The sequence below is a fragment of the Girardinichthys multiradiatus genome, chromosome 2 (assembly GCF_021462225.1).
Source record: "Girardinichthys multiradiatus isolate DD_20200921_A chromosome 2, DD_fGirMul_XY1, whole genome shotgun sequence".
Taxonomy (NCBI): Eukaryota; Metazoa; Chordata; class Actinopteri; order Cyprinodontiformes; family Goodeidae; genus Girardinichthys; species Girardinichthys multiradiatus.
Window position 1 is genome coordinate 32,726,263 of NC_061795.1, and position 20,505 is coordinate 32,746,767.

General features: G+C 38.6%; 1 protein-coding gene and 1 long non-coding RNA gene across 3 annotated transcripts; one reads left to right on the plus strand and one right to left on the minus strand.

Moving 5' to 3' along the window:
- Positions 1–3,854: 3,854 nt before the first annotated feature.
- LOC124857110 lies at positions 3,855–17,447 on the minus strand. 2 transcript variants are annotated; one of them, XR_007035507.1, is made up of 3 exons: positions 17,292–17,447; positions 5,804–5,955; positions 3,855–4,345 (listed from the first exon to the last, which is right to left on the minus strand). It is a non-coding gene; the product is annotated as an uncharacterized LOC124857110 (long non-coding RNA). The 2 variants fall into 2 exon arrangements; XR_007035508.1 differs by lacking the exon at positions 17,292–17,447 and adding an exon at positions 6,044–6,182.
- On the plus strand, positions 10,325–20,369 carry LOC124856999 (mucin-5AC-like). Its single transcript, XM_047348024.1, has 2 exons — positions 10,325–15,747; positions 17,638–20,369. Exons 1-2 carry the CDS (start codon positions 10,365–10,367, stop codon positions 18,339–18,341), a joined length of 6,087 nt encoding a protein of 2,028 aa, XP_047203980.1. The 5' UTR covers positions 10,325–10,364; the 3' UTR covers positions 18,342–20,369.
- Positions 20,370–20,505: the final 136 nt, after the last annotated feature.

A 20,505-nucleotide genomic window follows, 5' to 3' on the forward strand; every position in this document is an offset into this window, starting at 1 on the left:
AAAATATATATATTTTTTGAATTTACCCAATCGGTTGTCTAAGTAGGTGGATGTTTTGTAATTATACAGCAAATGGCAAAGTCCATCTGATTTAGGGACTTCCAATCTCAGTGTAAGTGATTGAAAGTATGATTTCACACTTAGTAGCAAAATGTCTGTTCGTGAGCCGAGGGACAGCAAGAAGGACACGTGTTTTTCGCCTACAATATTAACGTTTAATGCAAAGTAGGATTGTATCTCTAAATGAAAACCCACATAAGAACTGAAGCAGATAAGATTTAATTATAGCACCCTCTAATTTGGGAAGTTGTTTAATTGTAAATATTCAAGATTAATAATATGATTGTAGAAACCTTAAATGCACGTTTGTTTGTTTTTTTAGCAAGTAAGAATTGTAGTTTCACGTATCCACTTTTGTTTCCAATTAAGAAGCATGTAGCTGGGCATAAAAGTGGCGTAATTTGGCATTAAAAAATAATGTTTGAGTTATCTAAAATGTTGATTGTAGATTGAAGAGGATTTTCAAAATTTGAATTGTAAATTTTTTTCGTAGAATTTGTTTTTTATTATGGACTTGCTTTAAAGCGGCGTCTAATTATTATATGATAAATTGACTTGCCATACTTACAATCGCACTAATACAGCAAGAGTGCTGCTAACACACACAGGGCCTTTTATCTGTCTCATTCCTACGTCTTGCTCTGCATTGATCACATCAGTTCTTAAATAAACCTACACAACAACATTCGTTTTGTTTTAATAGCAGAACATGTCAGTTATATCAAACATTAATACATACAGGTTAATAATCTAACAAGTTTTGAAAATATAAAAAAAATATTAATTTGTGATAAAATCTTAATTAATATAAACCATGAATAAATAGCAATAAATTCATAGATCTTAGGTTGTTTCTCATTTCAGGGTGCATGGTTTCTATTTTCCCATATTGTTTTACATTTGTTTGTTGCATTACATAAAACCAATAGAAATATAATGCAAAATCACAAACTGCTTATGTCTCAGAGTAGGCTTTACATTTTGTAAAGATTATGGGTAAACTGAAATCAGTACAGGAAATAAAAAGGTTTAATCTGTATCGCTATAAACTATATATAAATTAACATTTTCTTTCATTAACTATGTTACAGAAAACAGGTGCTATTAATTTATAAACCAGCTGTTTCAAATACCAGCATATTGAACAAATTGTAAATCTATGTGCAACACTCATTTTCACCAAGTACACTGGGAAGTGTAGTTAATTATTGCCTTCCTATTTAATAATATTCAAATTTTCAATGACTAAGCATTAACTTATTTAACTTTGTAACTTTTAATATTTCCGTATTAATCTATAACGCTGCAGATAAGAACAACAACGTTATAAAATTATTTTACAACATTTGGAGTGTCTTTATTTGACTTTTATGTGTATAGCAAAATCTTCCTGGATGTTTCTTGATTATTTTAAAGATTTTTTTCAGTCAATAAATATTTTATTCTTTATTTTATTTTATTATTAGTTTTATAATTTTGTAAAATACTAAATTTCTCTTTTGCACTCTTTGGCCAAGAGTGACATTTTTACGCCCGCCGCTAGATGGCAGTAAATTCATTGAAATTAAATGTAAAGCATATTTTCTCACGCTTGTCTCACTGACATCCAACACTTTGTTATTCAACGTCTAGTTCATAACTTAAATTAAAACATAGCTGTGTACAACAACACCTAGTTAATTGTTATGTTTATCCCATCTGATCTCAGTAGTTTTACTAATTTGTGAAGATTTTTTAAAAGGCTTAATGGATGCATGTTCTTGCAGTTATTAGAAGGGCAAATCTTCTTGATGTGACAGAAAACAAAAACGAATCAAAAAAGTTGTGGGAAAATTTTGTCAAAATCTTTAGTCACATATTCCTCTGTTCAACCTCCTCTCTAAATGTGCTGCTCATCCCAATCTGCACCCATAAATGTAGAGGTCCTAACCTACCAGACGGATCGGAAAGGCGGTGTATAGAGTGTTTATGAGACTGACTTACTCTAAAATGAGATTTGTTTATTTCTTCTGACTCAGACTGTTCATTTGGCAAAAGCTGGACTGCACACGGACTCTTAAAAAGGCTTCCATGGAGATGAATACAGAGTCTGCAGGACATAATAAAGGGAAGGTCATTTGTAGTTCTCATAACACAAACAGCACTGACAGCTGCAGTGTAAAGCACTTTCACAAGAAATGTACGATAATACAAGTTTGAAGCAGTTGTATTCAAATATTCTCACAGGTTGCAACTTTATTCCATTCATTTAAACGTGCCAAAAACTACAGGGGGTGGAAATACATTTGCGCTGCATGTTTTGATCTTGCTGAGTCCCGTCTTGTCCTCTTATCACTCCATACTCTGATTAAACACATACTTTTGTATCCTATATTATTTTGTTAAGAAGCCAGCTTTTTGAAGTAATTTCTGCAGGTCTGGTATGAAGAAGAGAAGTTGCATTGAGGGGCAACTTAAAGTTCTGTTAGTTTCTGTTTACCACAGCTGGGAATATTGTGGCAAAACCCGACCTAAAATACATTCAAGGTGAACATAATTATATGATATGATGTAAAACTAAAAAGCTGCATTCTTGTTGATCTTTTTGTACCAAATATACCATAAAAATATAAATTAGCACTCCTGCTTGATAGTCACTCTGAGGCTACAGCAAATCTGTTTGCATGTTACACCCAGCTTCAGTATCCTTTATCCCTGCCAGGTTTTTTGAAAATAAATTATAAGAGTGTCTTAATGAGGCCCAGGCTGACCTGACGTTCTCCGGTGTTGCTGGCTGAAAGAAATTTAGCCCAGATGTGAGGACCACTTGATTGTATCACTGTTAGGAGTCACTATCAGTCAAGTGATGAATGGAAAACACTCACATATGGGAAAGGAATGCATGTGTGACTGCAGAATAAAAATCTGGATGCAGACAGCATCTCATTGTGTACAGGTCTACATGACAATGATGAAAGATAAGTAATAAAAGAAGTGTTTCTTTAATTTTGAACTAATATGCATGGATTGTCTGGATTACAGCAGGTGTAGTATCATGTGACGGCTCTGCTGAGTTAATATGTCTGTTTTAGCTCTTGACTTGCACAGAGTGAGCCTGTAAAATAATATTGTCAAAGTAGGTTTAGAGTCAGACTAAGTGTGGTATTACAAGAGGCCGGAGCTGCATTTCACTGTGAGGGGTTCACTTCGGTTCATCTGGAAATGGGACACTCATGCACATAACAGACAAGAGAAATGACACTGCTTTCTCTGCCCAAACTGGATGGAGATGAAGCAGTCTGCCAGGAAGGCCCGGCAGTTAGGCCGGACTGATGGAAAAAAAACAGAGTTTACACAATCCAGGGCAGAGAGTAGGCCGAGCCAGCCCTACAGGGGAATTCAAAACACTGTACTCTGAGGAGAAAAAAAGCGCTGCCCATAATTGGGTAAAGCCCGCAGTGAGCGGATTATTGGCAATATTACAGTTTTTGCAGCTACTGGAGTTAGGTATAGTCTCCGTGCATTTTGTCTGATCATTTTCTTATGCTTGGGCAACAACTGAGATAAATGCTCTGCTGTGCTGTAAAGAAATGTGGTTCAGCTGTAATGCATCAATAAGACTGAAGCCTCTTGATAGTGTAAACATTTCTCTCGCACTATTAAACAGTGTGGTGTTGGAGTGCTGAAGTTATGTGGAAGGTAAAGGATACATACTTTTGGCTTTTATCCTTCCAATAGTTGCCAAATGTCAGATGAGCTCATTGTAGGATCATTGTAGGAGAAAGAGGAGGAGGTGGCGGAAGAGATCAACTCAATGCTATTAATATTTTTATTGATGAAAAAACATTGTAGCTGAAAGATGATTTAATCTCTGAAAGGTGCAAATCAAAAAATCACTTAATATTTAAAGCAAAACAACTTCATATTTTTAACAGAAAGAGCTCAGAGTATAAAGCCTTTACATCATTTCTGTGTGAATAACATTTGTGGCCACCCAAATTTCTTTAATTTCGTCTTTGAGATATTTTATTGATTCTTTCTACAAAAAACAGTGAGTTTAGAGACATTTTTGGGTCATCTGGCTGCAACGGCATCAAAAATATTGAGGTTGTTCATTCTAGTTGAGTATTTAATTTTTGTGGGTGCTTAATTGCTTACCCGTCATTCACACAGATTCCGTCAATCGAGCATGTTGCTCTCTGTCGCAAGTACAAGGCACGCTAGTCAACGTGGTAATTCACACTGGCTCCGTGATACGCATGATGGAGAGCCCTCCTCCATCGTCCACCAGAGATAGGGATCGAGTCTATTTTTGACAGATGACAGAGCACATACTCATGAATTTCAATCCGGGTAAAATTGACGCTGGACGCAGCTGTTGTCGGATGCATGATTGGATCCTAAACACAGATATGCATTCAGTGAGAATTGCTGCATGGCACCATTCGTGACGGATGACGGAGCAGATATGGAACGCAGTCAGTGTGAAAGAGGGGTTAATGTAGCTGCTCTACAGACAATGTGACATTTGCTTCAATAAACATGCAGCTACCAGAACTTTTTACAAACAAGAATTTGGTACAGAAGTCTGAATTCATTGTAGATTTTCTCTAACCCACTCGGCAGGCTGCAGAGAAACCAGATTTTTGTGCCCAACAACAAGGTTTTGGTAAAGTTCTTGCTGTTCTTATCTGAAATAGTAGAGCTCATGTAGATTGGTTGGGTTCCTGATGAATACCTGGCTTTCAAGTTATGTTGTAATCATCTAGCAAGTTTAAGTCAGGGTAATTCCAGAAGCTTAATGTTGCCTCTGCTTTATCCATTTCAAAAACAGTATCGAGTGTGTTTGGGTTCATTGTGCTGTTTTTACACCAAGGTATCTCCAAGTTTCAGTCATCTAGCTTCTGATCAGAAGTGAAGTTGGAGAATTTGGAGGTACTCTGCCTTCTTTGATAGTCAATCAACTTGTGTAATGCAACACAAGTCAACTGTCCACAATCGCACAGGATCGTTAAGGAGGAGGGATTGTTGTTAAGTCCCGTAATTCAATGCAGTCAGATAGATTTCAATAGATAGAATGTTTCAAAGCTTTCAAAAATATTTTTATAATGCATTTAATATTCATATTTAGTTAAATGATCCAACCCTTTATACCTGTGAAATGTTACCTGATTCAACTGATTGTTGAAACAAATCTCAGACACCTTTCCTGCTGTTTAGGAGATGGAGATGTGCTGAGGGGAAAATATGTTTTCACAGTGGTAATAGGAACACAAATTAAGGAAGTATCATTAAAAAACAGACAATAGAAGTACTGCAGGTACCTTACAACAAATTTTAGCCAGGTTTTCCAATTTTTCTGTGAGCCATTGTTTTTTTTATCAGTGGTTTCAACAAACAACATGGGACGAAGTGAGCTGTTTCCACACAGGCATCTCCAGCATTATAGCCAAACATTATTTTAGTTTTAGTAAGTTAAATTTGACTATGAAACAGATATATTCTTAAGTTAACATTTAAAACCCTGGGAAAAGTTATATTGGAAGGCAGAGTGAAACTTTAAGAATAATGGATACAGTTAGTTTAAAAATGCAAAATGGTGTTTAATCTAATCTTGTGCTCACTTAACAGGATTTTTGAATTAAGGCCCAAACTTTAAAGCCCTCTGAATCCTGGCTGCACAATAATAAATCTTTTATCTTATCAGACATGTCAAACTTCGACTTTTCATCCAACTGTTGCATTTAAATGTTTAAGCTCTTACAGGCTGCAGATGCTGGTGATGTTCCATATTGTGCCTTTTCCTTCCAACCCTCACTAGTTTTTCCTTTCCAACCTGCTGCTTCAGGAGGTCTTCTTGTTTATCGAATGGTTTCTTTTGTCCTTCTTTAAACTACAGCTGAAAAACCTCTCAGTCTGTGAACGAGACAAACAAAGCAGCTCAGGTTTCGGTATTAAAATAAAATAGTTTAAGCGGTTTAACAAGCATTGCAAATGAACAAACCTGAGACATCAAACACGTGATCAGTCAAATGCTACTTCCTGTGGTGGGACTGACATCTACACCCAGGGCAGGAGAAACTAAAGCCTCATTATCTAAACTCCCTGCCAAGCAGATGCCTCATTTAGCTCATGTGACTGTGTTTTCTCTCATTCTGCTTCTCAGACTGTAAGCAGAGAAAAAAAAGACTCATCCAAGAGCCATGAACTTAGATGAGCATTCTGTGCCTTACAATCGTATAACAACTTTTCACATTAAAAATCTGAAACGTCTGGTAGGTGTAAGGAAATCCCTTACAACCTACAGTAGTCAAACTTTGTACATTTTTATCTCATTATAAATCCAGCTATTCTGTGAAGGCTTCAGGATTTGTTGGAGATCAATAGTTAACAAGCAGCACCATGAAGACCAAGGAACACAGCGGACAGGTCAGGGATAATGTTCAAGCAGGTTTAGGGTATAAAACAATATCCCAAGTTGTGAACATCTCAGCACTGTTCAGTCCATCATCCAAATATCAGTATTTTGCAAACCTACAAAACCTTGGTCTGGTCAGGCAAAGCGAGCGTTCATCAGAGAAGCAGCCAAGAGGTCCATAGTAAGTCTGGAGGATCTGCAGAGACCCACAGCTCAGGTGGGAGAATCTGTTAACAGGTGGTGAACTCCTCAGATCTGCCTTGAGCAGTGGCAGGAATAAAGCCATTGTTAAACAGGCAAAAATGATGTGCGGTGGAAAACTAACACTGTAGCTGTCATCATAAACATGTTATCCACCGTGCAAAACATGGTGGTGCTTTTCTTCAGCAGTGACAGAGCTGGTAAGATAGGTGGAGAGAAAGAAACACATTAGAGGCTGCACAAAATGAGGTGGAGGTTAACCTTAAAGATGGACAACAACCCTAAACATACAAACAAAGCTAGAATTGTCAAGATCAATGGGTGTTTGCATTTTGTCTTTCTTTTCTGATCATTTCTGGGTTGATTATTATTGTTAGAAAGTCAATAATGGACAATAATGGTTTACATCAAAGCATATTTGTGTGTTAGAATGGTCCAGTCAAAGTCTAAACCTAAATTTAATGGAGAATCTGAGAAAAGAAAAGCTTTCCATTCAATCTGACTGAGCTTGGGTTATATAAAAATGAACATCAATTTCTCTAGATGAGCAAAGCTGGTATGTTCTACTTTGTGTTGGTCTGCCACATATAATCACAATAAAATACAATGAAATCTGTGGTTGTGCTGTGACAAAATCTCAAAACGTTCAAAAGGCCCAGCGGAGTCTTCACACAGTGAGATCAGCTTCTCCACCCAGAACTTGCCTCACCAACTCCAGACACTTGTTGAAGATTAGTTCTGTCCGAATAAAATCATTAGTACATGAGATATTTCTCTCCTCTGGCGCTGCATTTGAGTCCTGTGGTTCTCTTGGATAAATCGGACATTCCTGGCTTTCATTACCCAGGAGCCCAAACACATGACACAGTTTACAGTAAAATGAAATAATCTGAGAAATGACCCCTTGCCTCTGGCTCTGTATCGTTGCTTCAAATGCATATTTTGACTTGTGACATCTGTCACTCACATGTTTGTGGACGCTCTGACAGGAAACGTTGGAGGCGCCCGCCAGAACAACTGTGACACACATGTATTTATCACATTTATTCCTTACAGCATGGAAGGAGAATGCATGACAACTGGACTTCATTAGGTGATGTGACTAGAAAGAACATAAATGGGACTGTAAAAATACAATTACAATGTGAAACATGTTCCCCAAAACTTCTGTAATTGTTGTGGTAATTCTGTTTCTACTATGAAGCAGAAGTATTTTCAATATTTACTCATGCTCTTTGTCTCCAATGCTATGAAAAAATATATGCCCCCTTACAGATTTATTCTGTTTTTGCTTCTTTGTCACACTTAAATGTTTCAGATCAGCAAACAAATTAGCAGTTTTGAAATGAGAATTTCATTTATCAAGGGATGAAAGCTATCAAATCCCAATTGGCTCCATGTGATAATGCAATCACCCCCTGTAACAATGAGACAGTGTTCCTTTTATATTGTAGCTCCATAATTGTTTGTTAGTAAATACACATATGTGCAGCACAGCTAAATAACAATACAGCAACTGGTTTTTCATTTGGTTTATTTGTTTGCTTTGACTGTGTATGCGTGTCATTGACTGAGTTGGAGGGCCTCATCTCAACATTCCCTCCTGGTAAAGGTGAACAGATGATAGTGTGAAGTTTATCTTTTAGCATTTCAGAAGATAATTGATTTTAGCTTCAATAATATACAAAATTGTCTTAACTAAAATAATGAAAGCTTATTTTTTGGTAAATTACCTCTGCCATTTTGCATCTCCCAGCAGGTGTGCGCAGACAAAATATTCCTCAGGGGTTTGCATACAATTTATTAGTTCTGGGATGGTATAAACTAGGAAGTGGATAAGGTGGGGGTTGGTCTAGCAAGATTATGCTTTATATGTTGATTTATTAATAATTGTTGGAATGAAATTAAAGTAGTTTTAGTTTGTATAAGTTTGTAAATAATGTATTGTTTTGTTTGTTCCTTATTTAATGTAAATATTGTTGTGGTGTAATCAATCTTCATTGGTAGCAAACCTAGTGATGGTTTCTTCCAATTTAGATTAATTTGTATTTAAGTAGTCTGTCATCTGTCTTTGTTGTTGGTGGTTCTGTTTGGTTTTGTATCACGTTTGGCACCAAAATAAAAAGAAGCGGATCATTTCGGCCTTGTTTTTGCTGCCGTTTGGGTCTCACCTACATGGCCACCCGACCAACCTGATAAGCATGTAACACCCCCTCGGTTACCATAAATTAACTATTAATAACCACATTTTTGGGATAGCTGAGTTTATTAGTTTTACTAGCCAAACCCAGGCCTGACTACTACCGGACTTTTAGACTCAAGAAATCTCTTAAACAGAACCTCTCTGAAAACATGAAGTAGGTTAAAAGATCTGAAAAAGGAACTCAAGAAACTCAGATGAGAAACACAGTGATTAACATCTATCAATCTGGGAAAAGGGTACAAAGCCATTTCTAAGAGTTTCGGACTTCAGTAAATCACAGTTCTCTACATTGTTCAATGTGTTCTCCACAAATTAAAAACACATCTTCCCAGGAATGGCTGACTTACCAAAATTACTCCAGCAGTGCAACAACAACTCATCCAGGACGTCACAAAAGTAGTCAGTGTAAAACTATCAGCATTTTAGAAAAAAACATTATTCTAACACTCAACCATGGTGGTGGTTGTATGATTGTCTGCTACTGTTTTAAGGACCTGAACGATTTGCCATAATTGATGGTGTCACAAATTTTTCTCTCAAGCACAAAATCCTAAAAGAAAAATTCTGGGCATCAGCTTTTAACCTTTAGCTTAAGCACGCTAGGGTTATGCAACAGCAATGTCATGGTCACCTGTTTCCACGGTCATCTTCCGCAGCTTCTCCGCCAAACACCTGCCTACCCGCTTTCCTGCGCTAATTTACAGTTAAGCCTGCAAATAAATCCTTAGAGAAATCACAGGCTGCCACCACAACATCCTCCAGCACCACACCCAACCACCCACCTTCACTGGACCATCTAGACTCCCCCCTGTGCCATCTACTACTCTTGAGACTAGTAAGTTCTCTCTGATCATCCACAGATGCCGCCTGCAACCAGAAACAACAATTACTTCACAGAATGCTGAACACTATTAAATCTGTCAAATAAACCTCTTTCTGAGAACTGTTTCCTGTCTGATTACTGCATGTAGATCTGTAAACTAAGCTCTGACGTGACAGTTCCTACTTAAAAAACCCTCCGGTGGGGCTGAATTAAAACAATTCTGCCAAGAAGAGTGGGCCAAAATTCCTCCACAGTGATTTAAAGGACTCAGCCAGTTACTGTAAGCGCCTGATGGCTGTTGTTGCCACCAAGAATGGCACAACCATGTTTAGGGGGTAATTACTTTTTGCACAAAAGGACAAAAAGAGTTATTTTGTCTGAGATTAAAATGTATTTGAACTTGAACATTTAAGTAGGGCACAAAAGGAAAAACTGATGACATTTTTAAGGGGGCAAATAGTTTTTTGAAACACTGCATCATCCACTATCTCCCTAACCAAATCTGCTGAGAGCTATATGCCCCACCTGTTTCTGTGTTTCCTGCAGCTCAGCTCCATCTCCCTCCTCTACTCCCTCCCTCCTCACTTCCTCCTCTTACTGTCACTGCGCTTCACAAACAGAGTTGGGTGTTTTTAACAACCTCTCCCTCCTCTATCTTCACTCTTTCTTCACAAGACACAATGAGATTAACAGCGTTCTGTGTGTGTGGGACCCTGCTGGCCTTTTCAAGCCTCTCTCGGATCAGAGCAGAGGAAGGAGTCCTCCTTGGGGATTGGGGATTTGGACCCTGCACTGTAACTCTGAGACCGGCAGGAGCATGCAGACCAGGGGAGCAGGACAGTACGTGCCCTTACCACATCAGTCTGCCTCCTCTGGTTGTTCATTTGCCACAACATTTCATGGATCTGGAGAACATTATGCAGGACCTGCAAAAACTGAAAGACACTGTCGATGAGCTAAGGGAGATGTGTGCTGATTGTACAGGGGGTCAAGCTGGGAGAAAGTGTGGGAGGCAAAGCGAACCAGATCTTAAAGGAGGTAAGAGCATGCGTGAGGATGAGGGGGACTGGATGAATGAGAGACTTGAAGAGAATGACAGGGATTTCAGACAGGAGTGTGGAAAAGAGGGTGTTATGGTGGAAACAAAGGATGGAGATAACATGGAAAAAAAGTTGAATGACAGGAACAAATGGGAAACAGGAGGAGATGTAAAAGAAAACAACAGAGAAGAACCTGTAACGGAGGGTGCAAGAGGAGAGGACACATTAGAAGAGTTAAAGATGCCAACTTCTGGTGGAAACATGCAAACTGTTAATGTGACAAGAGAACAGATTGCTGAAACAAATCCCAAAGGGAGTGCAAGGAAATATCAAGATGACATATTGGAGAAAAACAAGGAAGAGACAAAAGAAGAACATGACCAACCTATGTGGAGAGATAAGACAAAGAAGCTGGATAAAAATACCAAAGCCGAAGCCTTTGATAGAGTAAAGATGTCTAAGAACCACACAGTGAATATAAGTAAGGAACAGGAGCAGATGGAAATGGAAAAGGGAATAAAAGTGGACCCAAATAAAAAGAAACCAAAGCAGATGGAAAGGTTTGGGTTCACAGAAAAAGGCAGGGTGATTAAAACAGAGAGTGTGCAGAAAGACGGCGATGGGGAAACATCATATAGCAAGACAACTGAAAAGACAGACTTTTTATCAATCAACCTGACTACTATTACGACAGGATTAACTTTAAGGTCGGACTCGAGCGACACTATAAGCTTTACATCATCTCTTCCATCACCTTCTCTGCTCAGCTCCACTTTAAGCTCCATCACAGATGTCATTCCTGACCCAAAAGCTGGTTATGGACTAACAAGAAGCACAGACCCCGGAGCAGGTGTTGTTACTGAGCCCCACAGCCAAGATAAGGCAACGTTACCCACAACAACAGCAACAATATCCACAGTGGGTGGCCTAAGAGAGCAGATAACCAATGCTAAGGCAGGTTTAACCACCACAACTCCTCATCAGAGCTCATTCATAACATCATCACCCAGAGTTATAGATGGCAGTCGCGTGGCGCCAAAGAACGTCAGCTCTAAAAACAAGATCGCTCTGAAGCCTCCACCATTCCGAGCACCACAGCACGGTGAAAAGCTAAAATCTGGAATTAAGCCTGAAGCAGAGAACAGACTAAAGAATGCCAAGAATGACCATAAACGAAACCAAGGTCCTTCGATACAGGGAAAAACTAAACTCAACCAAAAGCAGAAGCCTCACAAACCCACAGTGGTAAGATCCAAACCTGACTCAAAAAAAATCCAAAATAAAAAACCTGGACAAAGAATCACACCTGATATTTCAACAACGAAGGAAAATCTGAAAAACAATTTGATGCATAAACAGGAAGTAGCAGTTAATGATCCGAAATCAAAGCAAAATTCTTCAACCTCTGTCCAGACACCTGCGCCTCAAGCTGTAAATGTGACACATTCAGGTAAATATACATTAATTAACAGAGAGTCTGATGAAGTTTCAAATACTGACCAAAATTTTAAGCTGGAAAAAAAATCTATTCAACTTGTTATTGTTGACAAGTCTGATCAAAAGTCAGTTAAAAGACTGGACGGTGAAGAAAAATTAAATGAAACTTTTGTATTGAGCCAAAATCTTAATTATACACCCAAACCAACTGTTGCAACCAATCATCCAATGAACAAATCCATCCAGAAAATCCCAACATTTAATCCCGATCCAGAAGATATCCTAGAGTTTGAATCAACAACAAAACAAAACCAAAAACCTTTAAATGAGTCTGTGGGGAGCTTTGAAGACAATATCACACAAGAGATGAAAAACAGTCCAGATTTAACATCTGGAGAAAACATAAATGCCCCTCGACCTCACACAGCTCCTGATAACATCAATGATTCCAGCCAGGAACAACTTAATCCTTCCCAAGAGTTTGAAACAGGAACAGCAACAACATTAACTGAGTCAGTGGACAGGTCTGGAATAAATTCCTTGCAGGAACCCAAATCTAATCCAGATTTAACACCTGCACAGGCATCTGCATCGGATAAAGCTTCTGTAACCCATGATCAGAAGAAAAATTCCAGCCAGCATTACCTTGAAACCAAACATAAACCAGAAACTACTCAGGAACCTTCATCTGAATCTAACAAAAGAGAAACATCTACAAAAAAAACAAACAAAAAACAGTATTTAACCTATTTTGGAGATAAATCTAAAGAAAATCCTTCGAGGAAGTCTGAAAATCATCCAGATTTAACACCTGAACAAAAAGCTATATCTGATCCAGCTAACACAACACTTAATTACATGAATAAATCCAGCCAGGAGGACCACAAACCCAAGCACAGACCTGAAACTAACAAAGAGTATAAATATGAGACAGCAGGCATATCTAAAGAAAATTACCTGCAGGAGTTTAAATTAAATTCCCATTTAACTCCTGAACAGACATCTGTACTGGATCAAGCTACAAATAACCCTGATCAGAAGAATAAATCCAGTGAGGATCATCTAAAAGATAAACACAAATCTGAAAATATCCAAGAGTTTAAGTCTAACAAAAGTGAAACAGCAACACCAAAACCTTCAACCGAGTCAGTGGGCATGTCAGAAGAAAAATCCTGTCAGAAGCCTACGTCTAATGCAGGTTTAAGACCTCGACATAGATCTACACCAGATCAAGCTGCTACAAGCCCCGATCAGATGAAAAAATCCAGCGAGGAACATCCTAAAGATCAGAAAAAAACAGAAAATATCCAAGAGCTTAAGTCTAACCAAAGAGAAACACCCAAACCAAACCAGAAACATTTGCCCGAGTCAGTGGACCTGTCTGAAGATCTGCAGGAACCTACACCCTATCCACCCTACACGTCTGGACAAACATCAACAACAAATCAAGCAACTACAACCACTGATCAGATGGATAAATCCAACAGAGATCACCTTAAAACCCAAACTTCTCAAGAGTCTAAATTCAACAAAAGTGAAACAGCAACACAAAAACCTTCAACTGAGTCATGGGTAAAGTCTGACGAAGCATCTTTGCAGGAACCCACATCTAATCCAGATTTGCCACCTGGACAAACATCTACAATGGATGTAGCTACTGTCACAACTTATCAGGTGATTCAATCCAGCCAAGATCACCTCAAAACTGATCACAACTCAGACAAAATTCACAGTTTTATCTCTAACAAAAGTAAAGCAGCAACCCCAAAACCGGATCAAAAACGTTTAACGGAGTCAGTGGACAAGTCTGAAGACAATTCTTTGAAGCAAACCAAATTGTACCTAGACTTAACACATGAACAAACATCTACACAGGATCAGGCAATGACAGCTCCTGATATAATGAATACATTTAACAACAAATACCTCAAAACTCAAACTTCCAACGAGTTTAAATTCAACAAAAATGAAACTGCATCTCAAAAACCTTCAAATGAGTCATGGGACAAGTCTTTGCCATGGCCTACGCCTAATCCCGGTTTAACATCTAGACATAGATCTACATTGGATTTAGCTACTGCAACCCCCAATCAGATGAAGAAATCCACCAACAATAACATTCAAACTGAACCTTATCATGAAACCAAAATTAACAAAAGTGAAACATCAAGACAAAAACCTTCAACTGAGTCATGGGAGAAGCCTGAAGAAGAATCTTTGCAGGAACCAAGTTCTAATTTAGGTTTAGGACCTAGAGAAACATCTATATCAGATCTAGATACTGCAACAACTGATCAGATTAATAAGTCAATTAATGACCACCCTGAAGCTAAACACATCCCAGAAACCATCAAAGGGTTTAGGTCTAACACAAGTGAAACAGCAACACCGAAACCCAATCAAAAACATTCACCTAAGTTAAAGAGCAAAGAACAGGAGCGTAAAAACAATTCAGACTCAACATCTTCTAATCAAGTTAAAACACCACTAGACCAAAGGTCTAAACCCAGCCACAATGTTCCTAAATTTAACAAAACACCTAAACCTGGTCAAGAGCCAAAACAAAAACAGAAAAATCCAAAGGTTGCTCCAAGCTTAAAGACTAGACCAAATGCAAACATTAAAAGCAACCAAACACAACAAACAAATCCGAGGTGGAACACTCCCAGACCTGGCCTTAGGCCATATCTAAAACCAATATTGGTGCCTGAGAAAATCCTAAAATCAGCGTATAACAAAACATCTAAACTGAGGCCTCCCTTTCGACACAGACCATCAGCAAGACCTACAGTCAAACCAGGAGTTAAATTCATCCAGAGGTTAAAAGAAGCAGTGGAACCAGAGCCAAGTCCACAAACCAAAACAGGTCCATCTCATATCAGCTGGGGTCCTTCAGGCAACATCCAAACCTCTCGTACTGACATGCCACCTACATCTAGCCTCGTAAAACAGATTGCTATTGTGAGTCATACCCCAAGGGAAACAGAGTTCAGCACCAGTGTGAGGAAAACCATAACTCTGAGTCCAAAGACCTCTAACAGCTTGGAAACTGGATATTTCCCTGCCCTTCAGGCACACCCTGAAGACATCACATCGAGCCCAAATACCAGGATTACATCTGATCTGAGGCCACAAACAGCTGGCCCACTGTCATCTGTCCCAAGGACAACAAGACCAAACAAAATCAACAATGGGATCCTCCAAAATGTTTTCACTAGCACCGGTCCAGGATCTACACAGCCAAGCGTAGCTCCCAAACCTAAGGCTAAGACACTTTATGTAGAGAAAAGTCCCTCTGCAAGCCCAGTTTCTTCCCCCAGTTTGAAAACTACCTCCACACTCAGCACCAACTTACGGCCAAAGACCTCTTCCACTTCTGGTCCCGAGCTCCCACCTGCAGAGCTCTCCACTCCCAGCCCACGAGAGCTGCGTGTGAAAATCAACCAGGTGACTGCATTTGTCAACAACAGCCCGATTCCTAATAGAAGATCTGGAGAGCTTCCCAAGGAGCAGCCAGACAGGTCCCAGAGAGGCAGAGAGCATAAGAGGACAGACGGTAAAATGCCAACATCTGCAGCATCTACAGGCAAGAGATTAGTTTTACAATTTCTGCATGGTTTACTATATTTGTCACATTTACAAGACTCTGTCTCAGAATTTAGCCCCTCATGTTTAACCTTGTTTATGGCAGTAAACTGAAACGAACACTTTTGTCCAAGAAGCACTTGTTTAACTGGAAAAAGAAAGAAACTCTTAAGCAACTTAGATGTAAGACTGAGAATCAGTCATCTGTATACATCACAGTATTTAGGTCACAGTTTGTGCATCTCCAAAAATAAAAGGATCTCAAGTATGCCGACCACACAATAAACTCTTCTGAGCCTCACATAACTAAACAGAATATTGGCTTAATGATGTGGTCTAAGATCATATTAGTGCCATATGTCATGGGGAGGAATTGGCAAGTGTGTGCACAATATGTGGCTCAGCATGACTGTCATGATGAAGTTAAAACCACAATAACAGCTTTAAAAACAGCCTTCAATGGAAGCAGCTATAATGATTCAATTATTAGTGTTAATGGTGTTAGTTTACTCACTGAGCTCAAATAGCTGTATGTTATTTGAATACGATAAACAATCAAACATTTATTTATTTCCACTCCATCATATTGCATGTCTTAATTACGCCAAGAACAACTAAAATCTTTGACTACAATACTCTTTTGGTAAATTTCTAGAGGTTTCCGTCTGCAATTAGAAAAGATGTTACAAGGGTATTCCTCAAAGTCATCAAAACCTTTTATGAAGGGTATATTAAACTGAACCAAGGAGGACAAAACCTGACAATACAGAGGACATGTTATAAAAACATGATTTAAAAAAAATGTTATATTTAAAAAAAAGTCAGTTTAAATACCTTTAGATCTATAACATTATCCATAAATGTATATTATCAATATAATTACTAACTGAAAGAAAGGTCACCCAAATTAGGATGCCTATTTAGTTAGTTAGTTAGTTAGTTGGTTAGTAATGTAATTTTAGAAAAATAAATATAAGAAACTTTGGAAAGGGAAATAAGAAAAAAGAAATACATCCGTTAACAAAATAAAGAAACAATAGATAGATCGATAGATATGGCAAATAAAATAAATACAATTTACAATTTCTATAGCCCCTTTCTGCAATTTCAAATGTTATATTGTCAGTTTTCTTGAAAGTCTTTAAAAATCTGTAAGAAAAATGCACTAAACCTATGATGACCAAACTTCCCCAAAATCAGTATAGAACTAAATAGGTGGCTCAAAAAATATATTGAATATACAAATGGAATAAAAGTAAAAATAATAATTGGTTTAAACAATTGATTATCTATAAAATGTGTCCTAAATTAATATTACTGTTTAAATTTGTATTAACATTTTTACCCCATTATTAATGTGCATATGTATTTGTGAATGTATTATTTTTTGTAAAATAGATATAGGAATAAGGAGAGCAGAAAATAAAGAATTAAATACATTAGTAAAAGAATGAATACTGAAAAAGAAATTGCTTTATTACTGAATACATGATTTCAAATTAAACAGTAAATTAAATACAAGCAATTGACGGTCTGGAGACTGACCTTATAATGACTGAAAAGTCATCAAAACCTTTATGAAGCCCTGCCTCTGAAGGACCAAACCTGCTAAAATCAAGAATAAACAAATAAATGTTTTCCCGCTTCAACATTATGAACGGGAATGATATGAATACTTTTGCAACGCACTTTATTTTATTAAGTCAAATATATTTAATCGTTATTTTGGCTGGATTGGTCCTCCACAAAACCCCGTTACCCTATGACCTCATCCAACTGGTTTTACAGCCACATTCCAGAGCTACAAGAGGTTTGACCTGCAGGAACGAGATTTGTGCAGTTTGAAGATAACCAATTAATTCAATTCTCTTTTTAACTTCATCTTCCACAGCAATAAGAGACTGCTCAGATCACAGCTTCAGAGGAAGGACCAGAAGCGGGGTTTACCTGGTGACCCCCGACCTCCGCGGAAGCAGCTTTCCGGTGTTCTGTGACATGGAGCTTGATGGTGGCGGATGGACCCTCCTGCAGCGCCGCCAGGACGGCAGCGTGAGCTTCAACCGCACTTGGGTGGAGTACCAGGCCGGCTTCGGAGCGCTGGACGGTGGAGAGTTCTGGCTGGGCAACAACAAGATGCACCTGCTGACCCGAGACAGGGACATGGTGCTGCGGGTAGAGCTGGAGGACTTTGATGGACTAACTGAGCATGCGCAGTACGAACACTTCAGGGTTGCCAGTGAGCGGCTGCGCTACAGGCTGACGGTGGGAGGGTACTCCGGCACCGCAGGTGATGCTCTGCGCTTCAGCAGAACCTACGACCACAACAACAGGATGTTCACCACCCCTGATAGGGACCACGACCGGTACCCCTCCGGAAACTGCGGAGCCTACTACAGCTCCGGCTGGTGGTTTGATGCCTGCATGGCTGCAAACCTCAATGGTAGATATTATGTTGGGAAATATAAAGGAGTTCGGGATGGGATTTACTGGGGAACATGGCACAACATATCTACAGAGTACTACCCCACCAATGAGAGACTGTCGTTTAAATCAGTCCGGATGATGATCCGACCAAAGAGCTTTGGGCCACGTTAATAGAGCAAACAAAATGTTCCTGTCAAGTTTTACTACGAACTTTCTGTACTTTCCACTAATTTTAATGTCAGCTCAGTGCTGCCACCTTGTGGCCATTAATGCATCAATATTGTTGAATTTACTAGATAACAGAAATTGAGGATGTGCATACGCTATTTTGCCAAAAGTATTGAGAGACCCATCTAAATAATTGGATTCAGGAGTTCAAGCCATTGCCATGGCCACAGATTGGCCAGTGTAGAACAGAATAGAAGTTTAATTTGTCTGACACCAAGGGTAACAGAAGTTTGTCTTCAATAGGGCTATATATCACCTTATACACACATATACAAAACATTCAAAAGAGATAGAAACTCTACAAACATACACCAAAATTAACCTAAATTTCACACTATAAAAAATAAAAATTATTGATAAACTCAATATTTTATGGTACATCAGTGTTTTACAAAATGAGGGTTATAATAAAATCTATGACATGATCTACATTTATACAAAACATAAAAGCAGCGATCCTTCCAACTACTGCCAAAAACTGAACATATTGATTACAGTTTTTATAATCCAATTAAAAATATAAAATATAGCTTATATCTGCTTAATTTGGAAGTGGGTTTTGAGTAAACTGTGGTGAATATAAAAACGTATTAGAGTAAGGCATTGCTCTCCTTCAATGTCCATGCCAAGATGATGTGTTTTTCGCAAAGTGAACCTAAGCAACTGAATTTGTCATTCTTGTAAGTGAGGGAAAACTCTCGGAACCCTCTTTCCGCCAGCGCACCAGCAGTGCACAACAAGTATACTTTCATATCAGCAACAATCCATTGGCTGGCCACAGGTATGTAAAATCCAGCACCTAGCCATGCAGACTGCTCCAAACAAACACCTTTGAAAGAATGGGTCGGTCTCTGAAGTTTGGCAAATTTAACTGGGGTACTGTGAAAAAGATGCCACATGTGTAATAAGTTCATTCGTAAAATTGTTCTGTTACTAAAAATTCCAAGGATAATTGTTGTTGGTGTTAAAACAGAGAGAAAGCAACTGGGAACAACAGCAACTCTGTCTTGGAATGGTTAGCCATGTGAAATCACAGAGCGAAGACAACACAGCCTGAAATCTCCAACTGTCTGCAGAGTGCATAGCTCCTGACCTCTAAATTTCATGTAGGCTTTATTTTAGCTATTTAGAGCAGTGCACATCCAAACCTTACATCACCAAGTGCAATGCAAAGTGTTGGGATCAGAGATGTGAAGCACAATGCAACTGGACGTATTCTCTGGAGTGACAAATCACGCTTTTCTGTCTGCCAAACAAGTGGACAAGTCTGTGATTGGTGGTTGCCAGGGGAACAGTTCTTGCCTGACTTCAGTGCACCAAATGTAAATTTTGTTATAGGGATGATTATGGTATGGAGTCCTTTTTCAGGAGCTGGGTTTAGAGCTGCATACAAAGACATTCTTCATTATGAGGGAACTGCTTGGGGACAGCTCCTCCCTGTTACCACATGACTCCACATCAGTGCATTAGGCAAGGTCCATAAATACATGGATGAGTGAGTTAGTTGTGGAGAGCCCTGAACTCAATTTGAAAGAGCACTGTTGGGATGAATGATTACAAATGCTGCGAAGCAGGCTATTTTGTCCAACATCAGGGCCTGACCTCCTAAATGGTCTACTGGAAAACTGGTCAAATATTCCCATACATTTCTAAACCTTCCCAGCGGAGTTGTAGTTGTTACAGATGAGTAGGACCAGATGACATGAATGAGATGTCATTAAAGTTCATGTCTGTAAAAGCACGCATTTGAATACTTTTGGCAATATATTACATTACAAACATCACAGGCTATTGATTGTCTTGTATCATTCACGATTCCTTTAGAAATATATTTTGTTGATTGAATTTTATGACAAGCTACTTTTCTAGCTATCTGAACCGTGAATCTGACGGATATGACGTTTTTTTGTTGTCTGGGACGTTTTGTAATAAGATTGTTTATTAAAATTAAAATAATATGTTTCTGTCAAACATTGCGTCATTTTTAACCTTCCTAAAACAAGAAGAATTTAAAAGAGCTGTTGCATTAAAACGAGTTAGACCATTCAGCTTCAGACTCGATTTCCCTGAAGCCTTAGCGGTGATACTGACGTCATCCATATTGTGC